General features: G+C 36.5%; 1 protein-coding gene across 1 annotated transcript in view; it reads left to right on the top strand.

Annotated features, from left to right (window-relative positions):
- The first annotated feature begins 216 nt into the window (after positions 1-216).
- dixdc1b (DIX domain containing 1b) overlaps positions 217-18,596 on the top strand; it is a 41,471-nt gene continuing 23,091 nt past the window's right edge. The window contains exon 1 of the mRNA XM_073824382.1: positions 217-437. Coding sequence (XP_073680483.1) covers positions 378-437 — 60 coding nt within the window. The 5' untranslated portion in view covers positions 217-377. The remainder of the gene's footprint in view (positions 438-18,596) is intronic.

Below are 18,596 nucleotides of genomic sequence, written 5' to 3'. Positions count from 1 at the left end.
TTGCGTTCAAATGAGTCATTTCAAAATATAACAGCCATAATGTTCATGATTTGACTGTCCCAGACTAGTATATACTCCACAATGCAGAAGCTAGAGACAGAAAGCCAGCATAAGCTCAAGCGTCGTCATAACGACCGTGGAGCAGCTGCTGCGCACGCATGCGCATAAGTCTCCCCATCCGCGTCCACCTCGTATCCTGTTTCAGGTCTAGCGAGCTAACGGGGTGGCACATATGGCCATCGCCTTGGTTGAGGTACCTTCTGTAGTTTCCTTTGTTTACCTCAGTTCCTCCGATATGCGGTTAAAACACTGTCGCTGACTAAGGACGTTAGCATTTTTTCCTCACGCTCCTCTCACCTTGATGTGAAGTCAGAAGAATGATCGCATCCCTGTCTAAAGGAAATCTGCTTGACGTGCTGCAGGAGGGTCCTAATGAGGTACTGAACCCCTTAAAACCTAGTGTCTGTTCACACGTGGATCCGTTTCATTTGCTCATTTAGGTTCTGTTAGGAAAAGGCTCACTAAAAAGTTCAGAGCATTAGCTGTCCCAACTTACCAAGCGTTTTACGCAAGAAACTCTGGAGAGTGCGACGCATTGTATTGTTTACGTCTTCTGTGAGTTGTTGCTGTAGAACAAGAGTTAGCAGGTTCTTTTGAATGTAGTAGCTATTTCATGCATTAGAGCCTTTTAGTTTTATTTATAGTCAGAATTTGTTGATTAGCAGTTGAAATTTCATAAAGCTATGCTGACTAAAAGCCTTGTACCATATGTGCATAAGCTGCATATCGAATTTAAATCAAATACCAAATTTAAAGTGCATATATGTTTATATTATCGTTTTCATAAGAATTATATTTGCATAAATGCTTTGAATGATAAAATTATGAATATTGGAACTACCGAATAAAAATAGCTAGTCAAATGTCACAATTATGGCATATATAAACTAGTTTGCACAACCAAAAAAACATAAATTCAATAGTAACAGTCCATAAGACTTCTAATCCGATAGAAAGATAGTCTTGGCAGCTAATAAACAATGGGAGAAACAATCCTATTAATCCTGGATTTACAAAGAGACGCATAATATATATAAATATGTTTATATAATGTACAGTACCAATCAAAATTTTTTGAACAGTAAGTTTTTTGTTTTTTTTATGTTTTTTAAAGAAGTCTCTTCTGCTCACCAAGCCTGCATTTATTTGATTATTGAAGTAAAATTTTGAAATATTTGTACTATTAAAATAACGGTTTTCTACTTGAATATATTTTAAAATGTAATTTATTCCTGTGATTTTAAAGCTGAATTCTGTGCATTATTACTCCAGTCACATGATCCTTTAGAAATCTTTCTCATATTCTGATTTGCTGCTCAAATAAAAACATTTATTATTATTATGTTGAAGGCGGCCAAAATTTATCTGAAATAGAAATCTTTTGCAAAATTATCAATGACTTTGTCACTTTTTGATCAATTTAAAGCATCCTTGCTAAAAAAAAAAAAATCTTTAATTTCCATAATTAAAGAATTTTCTATAATTTCTTTCTCCAACACAAAAAACTCCAAGCATATATGGTATAGTGTTGACATTTGGATCTTTCTACTCATCAAAAAAATTCTCAACTGTTTTAAATATTGCTAATAATGATAGTAAGTGTTTTTTGAACAGCAAATCAGCATATTAGAATGATTTCTGAAGGATCATGAGACTGAAGACTGCAGTAATGATGATGAAAATCTAGCAGATCACAGGAATAAATTACATTTTAAAATATATTTAAATAGAAAAGAGTTATTTTAAATAGTAAAAATATTTCCGAATGGCTGGTTTTGCTGTACTTCGGATCAAATAAATGCAGACTTGGTGAGCAGAGGAGACTTCTTTTAAAAAACATAAAAAATCGTACTGTTCAAATACTTTTGACTGGTAGTGTATGTGGTATGAATGCATTTACATGGAAATTACAATAGCAGAAATAATGCTTTGAAAATACGTTTTACATATGCAGTTATGAATACTGAAACAGGGTTGATTGGTTGAGGACATTATGAATAAAAAAAAGACCAGCAGTAAACTATAAATTATTATATACCACAGTTTACATGATAAAAGCGACAGCTTTTTAACAGCCGTTAAGCAAAGGGAGACATAATTCTGTTTAATGCCACACAAATATTTATATTGTGTGTTGTATGTATATTATATGTTATATAAATGCATTTAAACAGGAATCACAATTGCATATTGTTAAACAAAAATGTTTTTAAATTATGAAAAAATGTATGAAATTATGAACATTGAAACAAGAAATGATGAATGCAATTTTATAAACTACAAATAATGCCATGTGCATAGCCAAGTTTGCACAATAAAAGTGATCATTTTAATTGTTTGTTAGCAGTAAAATATCAGTAACAGTCCAAACAGAGAAAAGAATAGTCTGGCAGCTGTTAAACAATGGGATACACAGTTCTACTAATGCAAAAACTGATTTTTTTTTAGTGAGCTGCCATACTTGACAGCATTTTTGGCAGCATGATTGGCTTGGAGACACAGTCGGCTATTGTGCTGTACATGTAGTCAGCTACCTACCATGCTTACTGTGCTATATTTTATTAATATCAGTCTAGTGCAGCATTAATTTACAATTTTGATTTGAATAACACAATAGTTTTTTTATCTTGCACTACCAGTCAAAAGTTTTTGAACAGTAAGATTTTTTTATGTTTTTTTAAAGAGGTCTCTTCTGCTTATTAAGCCTGCATTTATTTTATTCAAAGCACAGCAAAAATAGTACAACTTTGAAATATCTTTTTATTATTTAAAATAACTGATTTCTGTTTAAACATATTTTATAATGAAATTTATTCCTGTGATCAAAGCTAAATTTTCAGACACACAATCTTTCAGAAGTCATTCTAATATGCTGATTTGATGCTCAAGAAATATTTATTATCAATATTTAAAACAAGTACATTCTTTAATGGATATGAAGCTCTAAAGATCAGCATGTATTTGAAATAAAAAGCTTTTGTAACATTATACACTGTACCATTCAAAACCTTGAAGTCAGTATAATTTGTTTTTCTTTTGGAAAAAAAATAGAAATTAATACTTTTATTTAGCAAGGATGCTCTAAATTGATCAGAAGTGATGATAAAGACATTTATAATGTTACAAAAGGTTTTTATTTCAGATAAATGCTGTTCTTCTAAACTTTCTATTCATCAAAGAAACCTGAAAAAAATCTACTCAGCTGTTCTCAGCATAATAATAAATGTTTTTGAGAAGAAAATCAGATTATTAGAATGATTTCTGAAGGATCATGTGACTGGAGTAATGATGCTAAAAATATATATTCAAATAGAAAACTGTTTTTTTTTTTAAACAGAAAAAATATTTCAAAATCCTACAGTTTTTGCTGTATTTGGAACAAATAAATGCAGGTTTGGTGAGCAGAAGAGACTTCTTAAAAAAAAAACATGCAAAATCTTGCTGTTCAAAAACTTTTAACTGGTAGTGTATGTATAATTTATATAAAGGATCTACCTGTAAATAAGTGTTAGAGTATTTTTAACCTGTGGAGATTACTGTTTCATGCTCTTATAAATGGTGTTAAGTGTGGGAGGAGATGTTAAGCATATTATGCCATTTCTGTAACCATGTGCACTACCGTCAGACATTCCCTACTGATGTTACCTAAGACTGAGTGCTCTACATCTGCCTGCCTTCCGGCTGTAACCATTAAACCGTCAAGCGCTGTTCTCAAACCATCATTGATTTTTTGTTATGAATCCCCGCTGTCTCAATCCCTACAGATATTTAAGGTCCACCTAGAGTATGAATGTGAAGGTGAGAATACAGCAGGCTCCAGTGATTGAGATGTATCCGTCTTTTGGGTCACTGTGGGAACAGACAGCTCATTTGTACAGTTAGCTATGCAGGACTACTGCTACCTTCCAGTTTTACAGCATAGTCAGCATCTTACAGTGCATCTGTGCTGAAAGCTCTCAGTGTTAGCTGTTCTAGCTGGGAAGCCTGTCACTTTGGGCCACTGTTAGATTGAAGTGAGACAGAAATGCTTTAGAAAGAGTTTGCATTGTGTTCATCAGCCCACCATGTGGCAAATCAGTAAATGCTACTGTGCATGAAGGGTCCTCGTGAAAAATGCACAGCTCATTTTGTTTTCTTTAGTTTGGTGTGCATGTGTTTTCTTGAATGTGCACGTGTTGGCATATGTGACCCTGGACCACAAAACCAGTCATAAGGTTAAATTTGTCAAAACTGAGATTTATACATCATATGAAAGCTGAATAAATAAGCTTTCTATTGATGTATGGTTTGTTAGGATAGGACAATATTTGGCCGAGATACATCTATTTGAAATCAGAAATCTGAGGGTGCAAAAAAATCAAAAAGACTGAGAAAATCACCTTTAAAGTTCTCCAAATTAGGTTCTTAACAATGCATATTACAAATCATAAATTACATTTTGATATGTTTACAGTAGGAATTTTACAAAAAATCTTCATGGAACATGAACTTTACTTAATTTCTTAATGATTTTTGGCATAAAAGAAAAATCTAAAATTTTGACCCATGCAATGTATTTTTGGCTATTGCTACAAATATACCCCAGCGACTTAAGACTGGTTTTGTGGTCCAGGGTCACATATGATGTGAACTAAACGTTGGTTCGGAGGTTGAGGCCCAGGAAAGATTTTCCCACAGCTTTCCAGATTATTAGCAGACTTGTCAAGGTGACACTTGATGTCAACTACCATTCTAAGGTTTTTTAATAGATTAGTTCACTCCTTAAAATTTTCTGATAATTTACTCACCCCAATGCCATCCAAGATGTTCATGTCTTTCTTTCTTTAGTCAAAAAACAATAAAGGTTTTTGAGGAAAACATTCCAAGACTATTATCCATATAGTGGACTTCAATGGGGATCAGTGGGTTGAAGGTCTAAATAGCAGTTTCAATGCATCTTCAAAGGGCTCTACATGATCCCAGCCAAGGAATAAGGGTCTTGTCTAGTGAAACAATTGGTCATTTTCCAAAAAAATATAAAATCTATATACTTTTTAACCACAAATGCTCATCTTGCATTGGCTCTGCAATGCGCATCTACGACTTCACGCATTGCGTAATCGTGGTGAAAAGGTCATGTGTAGTTAGTTCGTTCTTCTATGTACTCTGATTAAAAAGATAGGGTTGGGTGAAAAACCTTTGACAATGTTGTTTGTAAAGGATTGACTTTCTTTGCATGTTCGCTTTGTAAACACTGGGTTGGTACTTCTGTCTGCGTCACGTGTGACCTTTCCAACGTGATTACGTAATATGTGAAGTTGAGAATGCAGAGCTAGTGCAAGACGAGCATTTGTGATTAAAAGGTATATAAATTACTCTTTTCTTTTTTAAATGACTAATCATTTTACTAGATAAGACCCTTATTCTTTGGCTGGGATCGTGTGGAGCCCGTTGAAGCTGCATTGAAACTGCAATTTGGACCTTCAACCCAGTGATCCTGACTGAAGTCCACTATGTTTTCCTCAAATTTATTTTTGACTGAAGAAAGAAAGACATGAACATCTTGGATGATGTAGCTCCCTGGTTCAATAAAAAAAAATCGACTCTCCAACTGATGATCCTCATAGTTTATTCACATCCGTCACATAAGTCGTCACTTCATGCCGTACACCATCAAGTAACCAGATTGAGGATCAACGTAAGAGCTTGTACAAAGAAAAACCAAACAAACAACAAAATTAGTAAACCTTAAGACAAACATTTCAAAACCAAACACAAATAAATAAACAAACACATCATTTAAACATAACTAGATAATCACACAAACAGCAAACAAATAATTTTGCTACAATAAAACAAAATAGAAATAAAGATAACAAGAAGTCAAAATACCTTGTTCTCCATTTAAACCAGGAGCTAAACTCCTTATGAACCGTAAACCTTTGAGGCCATGACCATGTGCGTCTGGGTCTCGTTCCGTACTCAAATGTTTAGCGCGTACTCGCACTATATCCGTTCACGCCAATATATTTCACAATAAAAGACTTCTCATTACCATAACATAAATGCAATTAAATGCTATACGAAATAACACCAAATTCAAATATTATGAAAACAAAGAAAATAAATAATGAATCACAAAAACATACAACAAAGTCATTAACACTCCCACCAAATCAAGAGTGCAAATCTCACTCTAAAAGCACAAGCACGAATGATTTCCTCCTATAAAACATTTTTATATTTATAAACCCCTTTTTTCAACCCCTTTTTCTCTTTTTTTTCTTTTAAAAGTTATGTCCCTTTTTTTTTGTTTTTTTTTTAAAGTTATTTACAATTTTTTAATATATATACACACACACCTTTTTCCCTCTTAAACATGACCTCAAATTTACAAAAGATATACGAATATACATCTCATAGAAATTTCAAAATGTTTTCCCATAATGACTTTCATCTTGAGGAGAAATACTTCAATAAAAACATCAATGTCCCTCCATTAATAAAATAAGTTTCTGCACTGGTCTTTCGATTATGGACTGCTTATTTACACGCTTGCCCTTTGCATTAAGCTTTGAATCGCCTAGGAGTATCTTAGCCCTTCTTACAAGTCCATCACCACTAAAAATGACTTCCTGTATCCTTCCAAGCTTCCATTCGCTTCTTGGTAAATTTTCCTCTTTGACCATTACAACATCATTGACTTGAAGATTTCTTTTAGACACATTCCATTTTTGTCGAGCAGCTATGTTCACAAGATATTCCTTACGCCAACGACTCCAAAATTGCTCTGCTAAAAATTGTACACGTCTCCACCTTTTCCGTGCATACACATCTTCCTTAACAAATTTACCTGGTGGAGGCAAAGTGATAGCTGATTTTAATGTGAGTAAATGATTCGGAGTGATTGGTCTTAGACTTTTGGGATCATTCAAACAATCGACAGTTAGCGGTCTACTATTTACAATAGCCATTGCTTCGTATAGGAAGGCCCTTAAAGATGAATCATCCAAAGTTCCGGGATGAGATACAAGAATTGCATTTAGCACGGATCTTACTGTTCTAATTTGGCGTTCCCATACGCCACCAACATGGCTTGCATGAGGTGCATTCATGATAAACTCGCATTGTTTTCCTGACAAGAAGGTTGTTACTCTTTCGATGTCCATTTCCTTAAGTGCAACCTTTAGTTCATTTTTTGCTCCTATGAAATTACTCCCCTGATCAGATCTTAGTTGTTGAACAGTGCCTCTTATGGCGACGAAACAGCGCAGAGCATTTATCAAGGTGTCCGTTGTCATATCGTTAAGCATTTCGATGTGCACAGCACGAGAGCAAAGGCAAGTCAGAAGAAGGCCATACCTTTTATGCATACTTCGTCCTTGCTTGATGAAAAATGGGCCGAAACAATCCATGCCGGTATACATAAATGGAGGTGATGGATCCACTCTTTCTATAGGAAGATCAGCCATTTTCTGTTCCTCAACAGGCCTTCTGTGCTTCCTACAAATAACACAATTTCTAATATAGGATGTCACAACTTTACTGATTCCTAGGATCCAAAAACCATTAGATCTTATCTCATTTAGGGTGAATCCTTTTCCTTGATGCATAACTTTTTCGTGAAAGTGAGCAACGATCATTCGTGCGACCTGATGATTCTTTGGAATGATTACAGGATGCATTACGGAATCTAAGCAACTTGAACGTCCAAGCCTTCCTCCCACCCTAAGTACACAATCTTCATCCAGAAAAGGGTCAAGAGGATACAATGCGCTGTGTGACGAAACGTTTCTTCCCGCTTTTATTTCTCTCAACTCATCCTTGTAGAAACTCTCCTGCAAACATTTAATTATGCGAAGTTCCGCCTTCTGTCTCTCTGATACAGTGCTGAGATGACCAGATTTATCTTTGTTGGCTCTCCTTAACAGACGTGCTACTGCTCTGATTGCCTTTGACCAAGAAGAAAATTTTGAAAGACGATCAACTAAGTTAAAGCTTTCTATGCACTTTGTGTTCAAAGTACAAAAGGTTTTCACTTCTGGATCCCCAAATAAAATCTCAATATTGGGTTTTGTCGGTACAGGCATCTCTTTCTCCCACAGAAATTTCGGACCAGCAAACCAGTTTGAGGCAAGAAGCTCCTTCACAGTTAGGCCCCTAGATGCATGGTCAGCAGGATTTTCCTCCGTTGGAACATACCTCCACTGCTCAGTAGTTGTACCATTGCGTATTCTTTGAACTCTGTTTGCAACAAAAGTGTGAAATCTACGCGCTTCATTGCTTATATATCCAAGCACTACTTTAGAATCCGTCCAGAACGTCTCTTCAATAACTGTATAATCCAATTCTTTCTTGAGAACACTGCTCATTTCAACAGAAATGACTGCAGCAGCTAGTTCCAATCTAGGGACCGTTGTAAGTTTGAGAGGTGCAACTCTTGATTTTGCCATCACTATAGCACAATGGATATCTCCTTTGTCGTTCTTAAGCCTAATATAGGAGCATTGACCGTATCCATGAGTACTAGCATCGGAAAAGTGATGCAATTCAACTTTAACAGGTTTCCCGAAGTTCGAAGGTACATATGTGCGCGGTATGTCTATTTTCACCAGATCATTTAAGTCTTGTTTCCATCGCTCCCACCTTAGACGTAGTCCATCTGATAAAGGATCGTCCCATCCACTGCCACGCTTACACACTTCCTGCAATATTCTCTTTCCACTTAAGAGCACAGGTGCTATAAGTCCCAAGGGATCATAAACAGAAGCAACAGTAGACAATATGCCACGCCGAGAGGCAGGTTGATCTTTCAGGTGAACATTGAACTTAAAGCGGTCTGATTCTCTTTCCCATTGCATGCCAAGTGTTCGTTCTAGAGGCAATTCATCAAATGCAAGATCAAGATTTTTCAAGTCAGGGCTTCTTTCTGATGCAGGAATACTTTCCAACACAGTTTCGCTGTTCGACACAAATTTATGTAGCCGTAAGCCACCTATAGCACAGAGTTTTCGGGCCTCATCAGCAACCTTGATAGCTTGGTCCGCATCTTCAACACTAATTACTCCATCATCTACATAGAAATTTTTAAGCACAAACTGTGAACCTAATGGGTAGAACTCACGGTTTTCAGTTGCAAGATGCTTCAAGCCGTAGTTTGCACACCCTGAGGATGAAGCAGCACCAAATAGATGAACTTTCATGCGAAACTCGCAAACTGGTTGGTGGATGTTTCCATCCTTCCACCAAAGGAAGCGCAAGAAATCTCTGTCAGACTTGTCTACGTGAAACTGATGATACATTTTCTCTATGTCACACATAAGTGCAATAGGATGTTGACGGAATCGAATCAAGATGCCATGTAAGCTATTTATCAGATCAGGACCTTGAAGTAGATGATCATTTAAGGAACAACCTTGATACCTTGCAGAGCAATCGAAGACTACACGTAGTTTGTCTGCCTTCTTCGAATGAAAAACACCATGATGTGGCAAGTACCATGTTTCTCCTTTCTTGCCATCATCGTGCACTTCCTCAGCATCTTCTCTCTGAAAGATTTCACTCATAAACTCACTGTAACGTTTCTTATATGATTCATCCTTTGCCATTTTTCTTTTAAGATGATCAAGTCTAATCGCAGCATGGCGTCTGTTGTTTGGCAAAGTGGGCCTTACTTTGAAGGGAAGCGGCATTTGGTAATGACCAAGAACATTTCTCTGTATACCTTGCTTCAACTTTTCAAGAAAATTAATGTCATCCTGAGATACTTTTGTGGTCTCTTCTTCCATATCTTTAAAATCACTTTCTAGGACTCGTAGCACATTGGCTGGTGTGATCAGAGGAAGCTCCTTAACTGCAGTGCGGTGACACAGTCTGCTGACTTCAGATAAATCAGAATTTGGCGAAGAACAACCGACTATACTCCATCCTAGATCTGTCCGAATAGCATACGGTTCATCATCTCCTCCTAATATCACTTCTCTGGGGGCCATTGATCTTGAACAATTGTAGCCTATTAATAGACTGACATCGCAGTCCTGTAATGGAGGTATTTCGTCAGCAATAACCGCGAGATGATTCCAATTCTGAGCAACTTTAGAAGTAGGAATGTGGCTACGATTAGCTGGTATGCAATCTTTGGTATAAGTAGGAGGCAAATCAATATAAATGCTGGACTTATATGCTCTCACCTGAAGTCCTGATACCCTCTCACTTTGAAGGATTGTATCTTTCCCAAGCATGGTTGTAAGTTTCAATCTTACTGGGAACGTTGTTGCCTGTAAAGCATCACTCACACCTTTTTCAACAAATGTAGTATCACTCTGAGAATCCAGTAGTGCATATACTAACCTTTCACGGCTTGGATTTTGCTTTACAGACACCCAGACTGGAACAATCATGGAGGTATGCACATTGTGATCTTCTCCAGCCACATTCAAGGCCATTGCATTCATCGTATCATCAAGATCGCTTTGGGTTTGAACTGCAGAAGATGAAGTCTTCACCATTTTCACAAAGTTACTATCATGCAAACTGGTTGGATGCTTTCTCTTACAGATATTACAAATGAGACGACAACGACACTCCTTCGCACCGTGACCAGACTTCAGACATCCATAACAAAGCCTCTTCTCCTGAACATATCTTCGTCGCTCTTCCAGCGGTTTGCTGAGAAAATTGGAACAGTTATTGAGTTGATGATTACTCTTCTGACAGAACATACATGGAGCTCTGTTCACAGATTTGACCACATTTTGACTCTCTATGTTTGAATGAGTAATAAGAACCCGAGCTCTGCTTCGCTTGGTCTCTGTTAGATTTACCTTTTCACTAGCGTGTTCTAAGTTATGAAGAGCGTGAAAGGACGTAACTGGATTACAGGCAATCTCCGCTTCAGTATATACAAACATAGCAAATTCTTTGAAAGTAGGATACTCATGATCGTCGATAAGAGACTGTGTGACTCGACGATTCCACCTGCTAATTGCCCAGTCCGGTAATTTTTGCACAAGCTTCTGGTTCTCTTGATAATCGTTTAAAATTTGAAGACCCTTAACGTGAGGCATGGCACCCTGACAAGCATTGAGAAAGTCAGAAAAGGTTTGGAGTCCTATGGCATCTTTTGGATGGATTTTAGGCCAATTTGTTAACTTCTCTCTGAAGGCCTTTTGGATGACAAAAGGCTGGCCATAACGACCATTCAACTTACTCCACGCATCCTGATAGGCTTCATCATCCGTTCTGAAGAAAGTGCCTTCCAAGACTTTTCTGGCAGGACCACTCACATACTTCTTAAGGTAGAACATCTTGTCAGCAGAAGAAAGACTTTTCTGATCAATGAGCACCATAAAAGATTGTTTAAACTCAATAAAATGAATGGGGTCACCTGTAAAGATAGGAGGCTCTGGAACCGGTAGTTTGCTCATAGTCATTCCATCTTGAAACGCTTGAACAAGATGATGTACGTTGTTCGCTGGTGCCTTGACTGACAGCTTTGCTGGCTCTTGATGCACATTTTGATGAATTTCTTGTTTCTTTCGCACACTCACTTGAGAAAACTCTGATTCTTCTGCGCTACTACAATCTTTGGATGAATTAGTCCTTTCTTTCTCAATTTCTTGATTATATACTTCAAGTTTAGCTTGAGCTGCTTTCAGATCCTTTTGTGCTTGAATTCGCTCCAGTTCTTTTAACTCAACTTCGAGAGCCTTTTTATGCTGTTCCTCTAACTGCTTTATTCTTTCTTTTTGCTTTGTCTCTTCTAATAGAACATTATATGCAGCTTGTTTAGCTGCTACTTCTGCTGCAGCATCTACACGCTTGGCTTCTAAGTTTGATACAACAGAGCGATGACTAGATTTACTAGCTTCCTGACTAACTTGTGAAACAGTCGAACCAAAGATTGAGCGGGCATACTGATGAGTTAATAAAGTGCGAAGACGACCTTTCTCTCTCACTGCATCAAAATCTCCATCTATACCCGTTATTCTTTCATTAACAATTTTAGTAATATCAGCTGTGACTGCTTCACATGCATCCATTTTTCTCCTCATCTCAACAGTTGGGGATACACGCTGCCTAAATTCATCATAAGCACCAAGGACCTTATTTTTAGCTGTCTCCAGGGAATCAATTAAAATAGCCAGCTGAGTTTCTGACGCATCTAACTTAAGATGCTCACGTGCATTACGGGCATCTTCTTTCCACTGATCATATAAAAATACTATCTTTTTCTCTCTCTTTTGCCGTTCTTCTTGCTGATAGGCTAACATTTTTTCAGTAGGAACATGCATACGTTTTGAACGACGTGCACTTTCACTTTGAGTTTCTGTGTGTTGGCTATCAACTTGCCTATTTGCCCCTTTTGAACCAGCATCTGACTTTGACATTTTCCTACATTTACAATCCACTAAAATTACGTAACACTACTCACAAGTCCACTTTAGCCACATATGCTGAGGCATTACACTTGAAGCAAAACGAATATATTTGATACACTTTAACGTTAGTCCATTAACAGGTGAACTGTACGCGCACCAAATGTCCATTTATCTTTAAATCGCGTTCAACAAACAAGAGAAGATTTGTCCCTTAAAAATTAACTTTGTTTCATTGTCTTTGGTACTCACTGCGATCCACCAAACAATGATTGGAACAGTTATCTTCCCTCGAATAGTCCACTAACTCAGTCCATCTGCTGCCCGTAGAGGTGTACAATCATCCGCTGAAAGTTCGCTTTAATCTTGATCCGTCAAGTGAGCACTCGCAGCTGTTTCCACCGAGCGCGCCGCCGAGTTCGCCGACATTAAAGCTCCGTCACTAACCATGGCGTCCCTTGAAGCGGCACCGCGGGTCAACGATGGCAAGCTCTTACTGTAGCTCCCTGGTTCAATAAAAAAAAATCGACTCTCCAACTGATGATCCTCATAGTTTATTCACATCCGTCACATAAGTCGTCACTTCATGCCGTACACCATCAAGTAACCAGATTGAGGATCAACGTAAGAGCTTGTACAAAGAAAAACCAAACAAACAACAAAATTAGTAAACCTTAAGACAAACATTTCAAAACCAAACACAAATAAATAAACAAACACATCATTTAAACATAACTAGATAATCACACAAACAGCAAACAAATAATTTTGCTACAATAAAACAAAATAGAAATAAAGATAACAAGAAGTCAAAATACCTTGTTCTCCATTTAAACCAGGAGCTAAACTCCTTATGAACCGTAAACCTTTGAGGCCATGACCATGTGCGTCTGGGTCTCGTTCCGTACTCAAATGTTTAGCGCGTACTCGCACTATATCCGTTCACGCCAATATATTTCACAATAAAAGACTTCTCATTACCATAACATAAATGCAATTAAATGCTATACGAAATAACACCAAATTCAAATATTATGAAAACAAAGAAAATAAATAATGAATCACAAAAACATACAACAAAGTCATTAACAGATGACATGGGGTGAGTAAATTATCAGTTTCAATCATCTTAATTCTGGAGTGAACTAATATTTGAATGTTTTCAAAAGAAGTCTCATCTTCCTCAGTTCTTATTTGGTGCTCAAGAAACATACTTATTATAATCAATGTTGAAAACAGTTGTGCTGCTTAATATTTTTGTGGAAGCAGATATCAATGAAGTCTTTGACAAATAGGAAGCTGAAAAGAATAGCCTTTATTTGAAACAGAACTCTTTTATAAAGCTGAAAAAGTCTTTACTGTTTCTTTCATTCAACTTACTGCATCCTTGATGAATAAAAAATAGTACATTTTTCAAAAATCAACATCTTATTGATCTTACGTTGTTAGTAGTGCGTCATATATGAGAATTGTTTAAAAAAATAGCTCACGTAAAAGCTCAAAATATTTTTTTTTCCCAAAAAAGACATTTTAAACACTTCACATTACAGCCTTCAGTCTTCAGAAAGGACAAAGAAGCATCATAAAATTGGTCCTTATGACTGCATTAAATTCCAAACTTAATATCATAATCTTGACATCTGTCCTATACGTATTGGTCATGAGATAAATAATGGTGACCTACTTGTAAATGGATCAGTCTTTTTTTTCTGATCATTTTAAATCAATCAGTTGATCTGGTTAAAAATATTAGAATGACTTAGTAATACATAGTCACACTGATCTAATTCTTGAGATGGACTCACTGACTCCTGTCAGTCCTGTCATTGGTTAACAGCTCACTTGCGGGGAATATTATCAGTGAATAGCATGTAAATTTTGGTCAGTGTCTCTGACAGAGCCATCATATGGCTTTAGAAGAAATAACATGTAGTGAACAAGTCAAAAGGACAACATTTATGGTGCTTTTGTGTCTTTTTTCCTTTTAAATTATTGGACTTATTTAGTCTACAGTTGAGGTCAAAAGTTTACACCCCCCTTTCAGAATTTGTAAAATGTTAATTATTTTTCCAAAATAACAGTGATCATTCAAAATGCATGTTATTGTTTATTTAGTACTGACTTGAATAAGACATTTCACATAAAAGATGTTTACATACAGTCCACAAGAGAAAATAATAGATGAATTTATAAAAACAAATGACCTGGTTCAAAAGTTTACATCTTCTTGATTCTTAATACTGTGTTGTAAACAGTGGCGGTTCTAGACAAATTTGACTAGGGGGGCCAAGAAGGGGCCAGTGTTTAACCAGAGGGGCACATTAAAAAATGACAACAAGTGGTATTTAAAGATTATAAACTTTATTTTACTTTAAAATCATACAAACATTTTAGGGATGCTCATATTGACCGTTCACTGTTAACCGACAGTAAGAATTTTAACCGATTTTTACTATAAGTTAAACGGTTTAATTTTTTTTACGTTTGCTGCATGGTGAAAGAAAAAAATAATGTTTACTCAGGGGCGCGTGTCGACACGTGCAGTGCGGCTGTTTAGACATATTTTGATGAGTAAGCACCTGCTTTACCTTCTCTTAGTGTAACTGATGTAGTAGCCTATGTGCTGCACAATAGCAATAGCGATGTTGCGTTATCAGAGAGTGAATCCGTGAATAAATGAATTCAAATTCTGAATTAATTATAGTCTTAAAAGTGCGCGCTCCCCTTACAATCACTGGAAAGCTGTCACTCATACATTACTGTAGTTCATCGCAATTTCTCAAAGTTAATAAAAGGTAATAAAATCACATTTACACAGTACAATTAATCTCTTATTTACATCATGTCTACACTTTCTTTGTTTTAATGAGAGAGTTCTCAGAGGTGTAGAATTTCAGCAGAACTGAACCGGCACTTGATCATGAACTAACAATGAACAGCTGTATATTTTTATTAACTAACGTTAACAAAGATTTTACAAAGCCATTTACAAACTTGATTTAATTATCAGTGTGAAAAACAAAAGTAACACGGTTATGTGCAAGAACAACAAGTCACTCACGAAATGAAATTGTTTTGCTTACCTTTGACTCTTGCAACAGGAGAAATAAATCGTAGCTCCTCTATCCAAGAGTAGTTCTAATTGTTGCTGCAGTGTTTGTGTGCGCCGCTCTAATTTACCCATGTAAGTAGAACGATGCGTCGCATTAGTTCCGCTTTTGGCGCTCGTGTGTAAAACCATAATTAATTATTTTTTTTATTTGGTCAGCACGGGGGGGCCACAGGGGTGGCCAAGGACATGTCTACAGGGGCACGGGCCTCCCTTGGCCTCCGTGTAGAACCGCCACTGGTTGTAAATGATCCACAGCTGTGTGTTTTTGTTTAGTCCATTGTTCGTCCTGAACAGTTAAACTGCCTCCTGTTCTTCAGAAAAATCCTTCAGGTTCATTTTTGTGTTTTTGAACCCTTTCCAACAATGACTGTATGATTTTGAGATTTATCTTTTCACACTGAGGACAACTGAGGGACTATTACAGAAACACTCACCGATGCTCCAGAAGGAAAAACTATGCATTAAGAGCCAGGGGGTGACAACTTTTAAATAAAATTGAAATGTGTGCATTATTCTTACTTTTCCTAAATATCTTTTTTTTGTTTTTTTTAGTACTTCTTTCAGAGGCTACAGAAGATAGTTACATGTTTTCCAGAAGACAAAATAATTTACCCTGATCTTCAAATTCAAAAAGTGTTCATCCCAGCTCTTTAATGGTCCTTAGTGTGAAAAGATGGATCTCAAAATCATACAGTCATTGTTGGAAAGGGTTCAAATGCGCAAAAATGCTGGAAAACCAAAGAATTTGTCGGACCTGAAGGATTTTTCGGGAAGACCAGCAGGCAGTTAAACAGTTTAGGACAAAACAACTATCACTAAACAAAAAATAAAAAAAATAAAACCCACAGCTGTGGATCATTCAGATAACAACACTGTATTAAGAATCAAGGGGGTGTAAACTTCTGAATCGGGTCATTTTTATAAATGCAACTATTAGTTTCTCTTGTGGGCTATATGTAAAGATCTTTTATGTGAGATATCTTATTCAGGTCAGTACCAAATAAATAATAACATGAATTTTGTCTGACCCCTCTTATTTTAGTAAAATAATTCACATTTTGCAGATTCTGAAAGGGGGGTGTAAACTTTTGACCTCAACTGTAAATATGTTAATCTTTTTTCTAAATGCTGTATTTTTCTGCAGCCACCCCACATTCTTCAGCATTTACAAAAAAAAAAAAATTTGTTCAGTGCACAGCACATTTGCCAGAGGCTAGAACTGCAGCAAACCTCACTGCAGTCTTTATGTGTTTCTACATGTATTTGCTAAAGAGGAAGCATGAGCGTGGGGAGTTAAGCTCTCCTTTTGTGACATGGCAGAGAAAGTGCAAGTCAGACTAATCCACGCTGTTGAACCCGGTGATGCTGACCGGCCGGGGTGAATGAGAAAGGACTTGTTCTGTCAAAGCAGGTGCATCTTGAGCACTGAGGCATGAATTTCTTTTGACAACGGGTATCCTAGTGGGTATCAACACAGGCATATTCTGCGTAACCTCTCCACCAGGACCATCAGCACTAATGATAACTGGGGAGGTATGCAGTTAAACAGCACGTAGAGACATTGGCACCACTGAGACGTGATTTGTGTTAAAGGAACACTCCACTTTTTTTGGAAATAGGCTCATTCTCCAACTCCCCCCGAGTTAATAAGTTGAGTTTTACCGTTTTGAAATCCATTCAGCCGTTCTCCTGTTCTGGCGATATCACTTTTAGCATAGCTTAGCGTAGATCATTGAATCCTATTAGACCAGTAGCATCATGTTCAAAAATGACCAACGAGTTTCGATATTTGTCCTATTTAAAACTTGAATCTTCTGTAGTTATATCGTGTACTAAGACCGGTGGAAATGCAAAGCTTCAATTTTCTAGGCTGATAAGATTAGGAACTACACTTCCATTCCGGCGTAATAGTCAAGGAAGTTTGCTGCCGTAATAAGGCTGAAGCAGGAGCAGTAATACCATGTAGCACATGTGCAAATGCTAAACTAGCTGGGAACTCATTTCTGATAATACTCCGCCTGCTTCGGCCATATTATGGCAGCAAACTTCCTTGACTATTACGCCGGAATGGAAGTGTAGTTCCTAATCTTATCAGCCTAGAAACTCGCAGCTTTGCATTTCCACCGGTCTTAGTACACGATATAACTACAGAAGAGTCAAGTTTTAAATACAACAAATATGGAAACTCGTTGGTCATTTTTGAACGCGATGCTACTGGTCTAATAGGATTCAATGATCTATGCTAAGCTATGCTAAAAGTGATATCGCCAGAACAGGAGAACGGATGAATGGATTTCAAAACGGTAAAAATCAACTTATTAACACGGGGGGAGTTGGAGAATGAGCCTATTTCCAGAAAAAGTGGAGTGTTCCTTTAAGGCTGTATGACAGCCTGAGGAAAGTAACCCTATAGTGTAGCATAGATGAGGTTTTGTTTAAATTGCAAAATTGACAGTTTTGGAGGCAAGAGGAAAACACAGAAGTACAGTCTACACTACCAGTCAGAAGTTTTTGAACAGAAATTTTTTTATGTGTTTTTAAAGTCTCTTCTGCTCACCAAGCCTGCATTTATTTGATTCAAAGTACAGCAAAACAGTCAAATTTGAAATATTGTTACTATTTAATATAACTGTTTTCTATTTGAATATATTTTAAAATGTTATTTATTTCTGTGATTTCAAAGCTGAATTTTTAGCATCAATATTCCAGTCACATAATCCTTCAGAAATCATTCTAATATGCTGATTTGCTGTTCAAGAAACATTTATTATTACTGTTATTATCAGTATTTAAGACAGTTAAGTACATTTTTCAGGATTTTTGGATGAATAGAAAGATCCAAAGATCAGCATTTGAAAAAAAAAAAGCTTTTGTTACATTATACACTATACCATTCAAAAGCTTGTAGTCAGTATAATTATTACAGATTAATACTTGTATTATTTAGCAAGGATGCTTTAAATTGATCAAAAATGATGATGAAGACATTTATAATATTTGAAAAAAAAATTCTATTTCAGATGAACGCTGTTCTTTTGAACTGTCTATTCATCAAAGAAACCTGAAAA

Source organism: Garra rufa, chromosome 19 (assembly GCF_049309525.1).
Source record: "Garra rufa chromosome 19, GarRuf1.0, whole genome shotgun sequence".
NCBI classification, from domain to species: Eukaryota; Metazoa; Chordata; class Actinopteri; order Cypriniformes; family Cyprinidae; genus Garra; species Garra rufa.
This window is presented reverse-complemented; position numbering and strand designations above follow the sequence as displayed.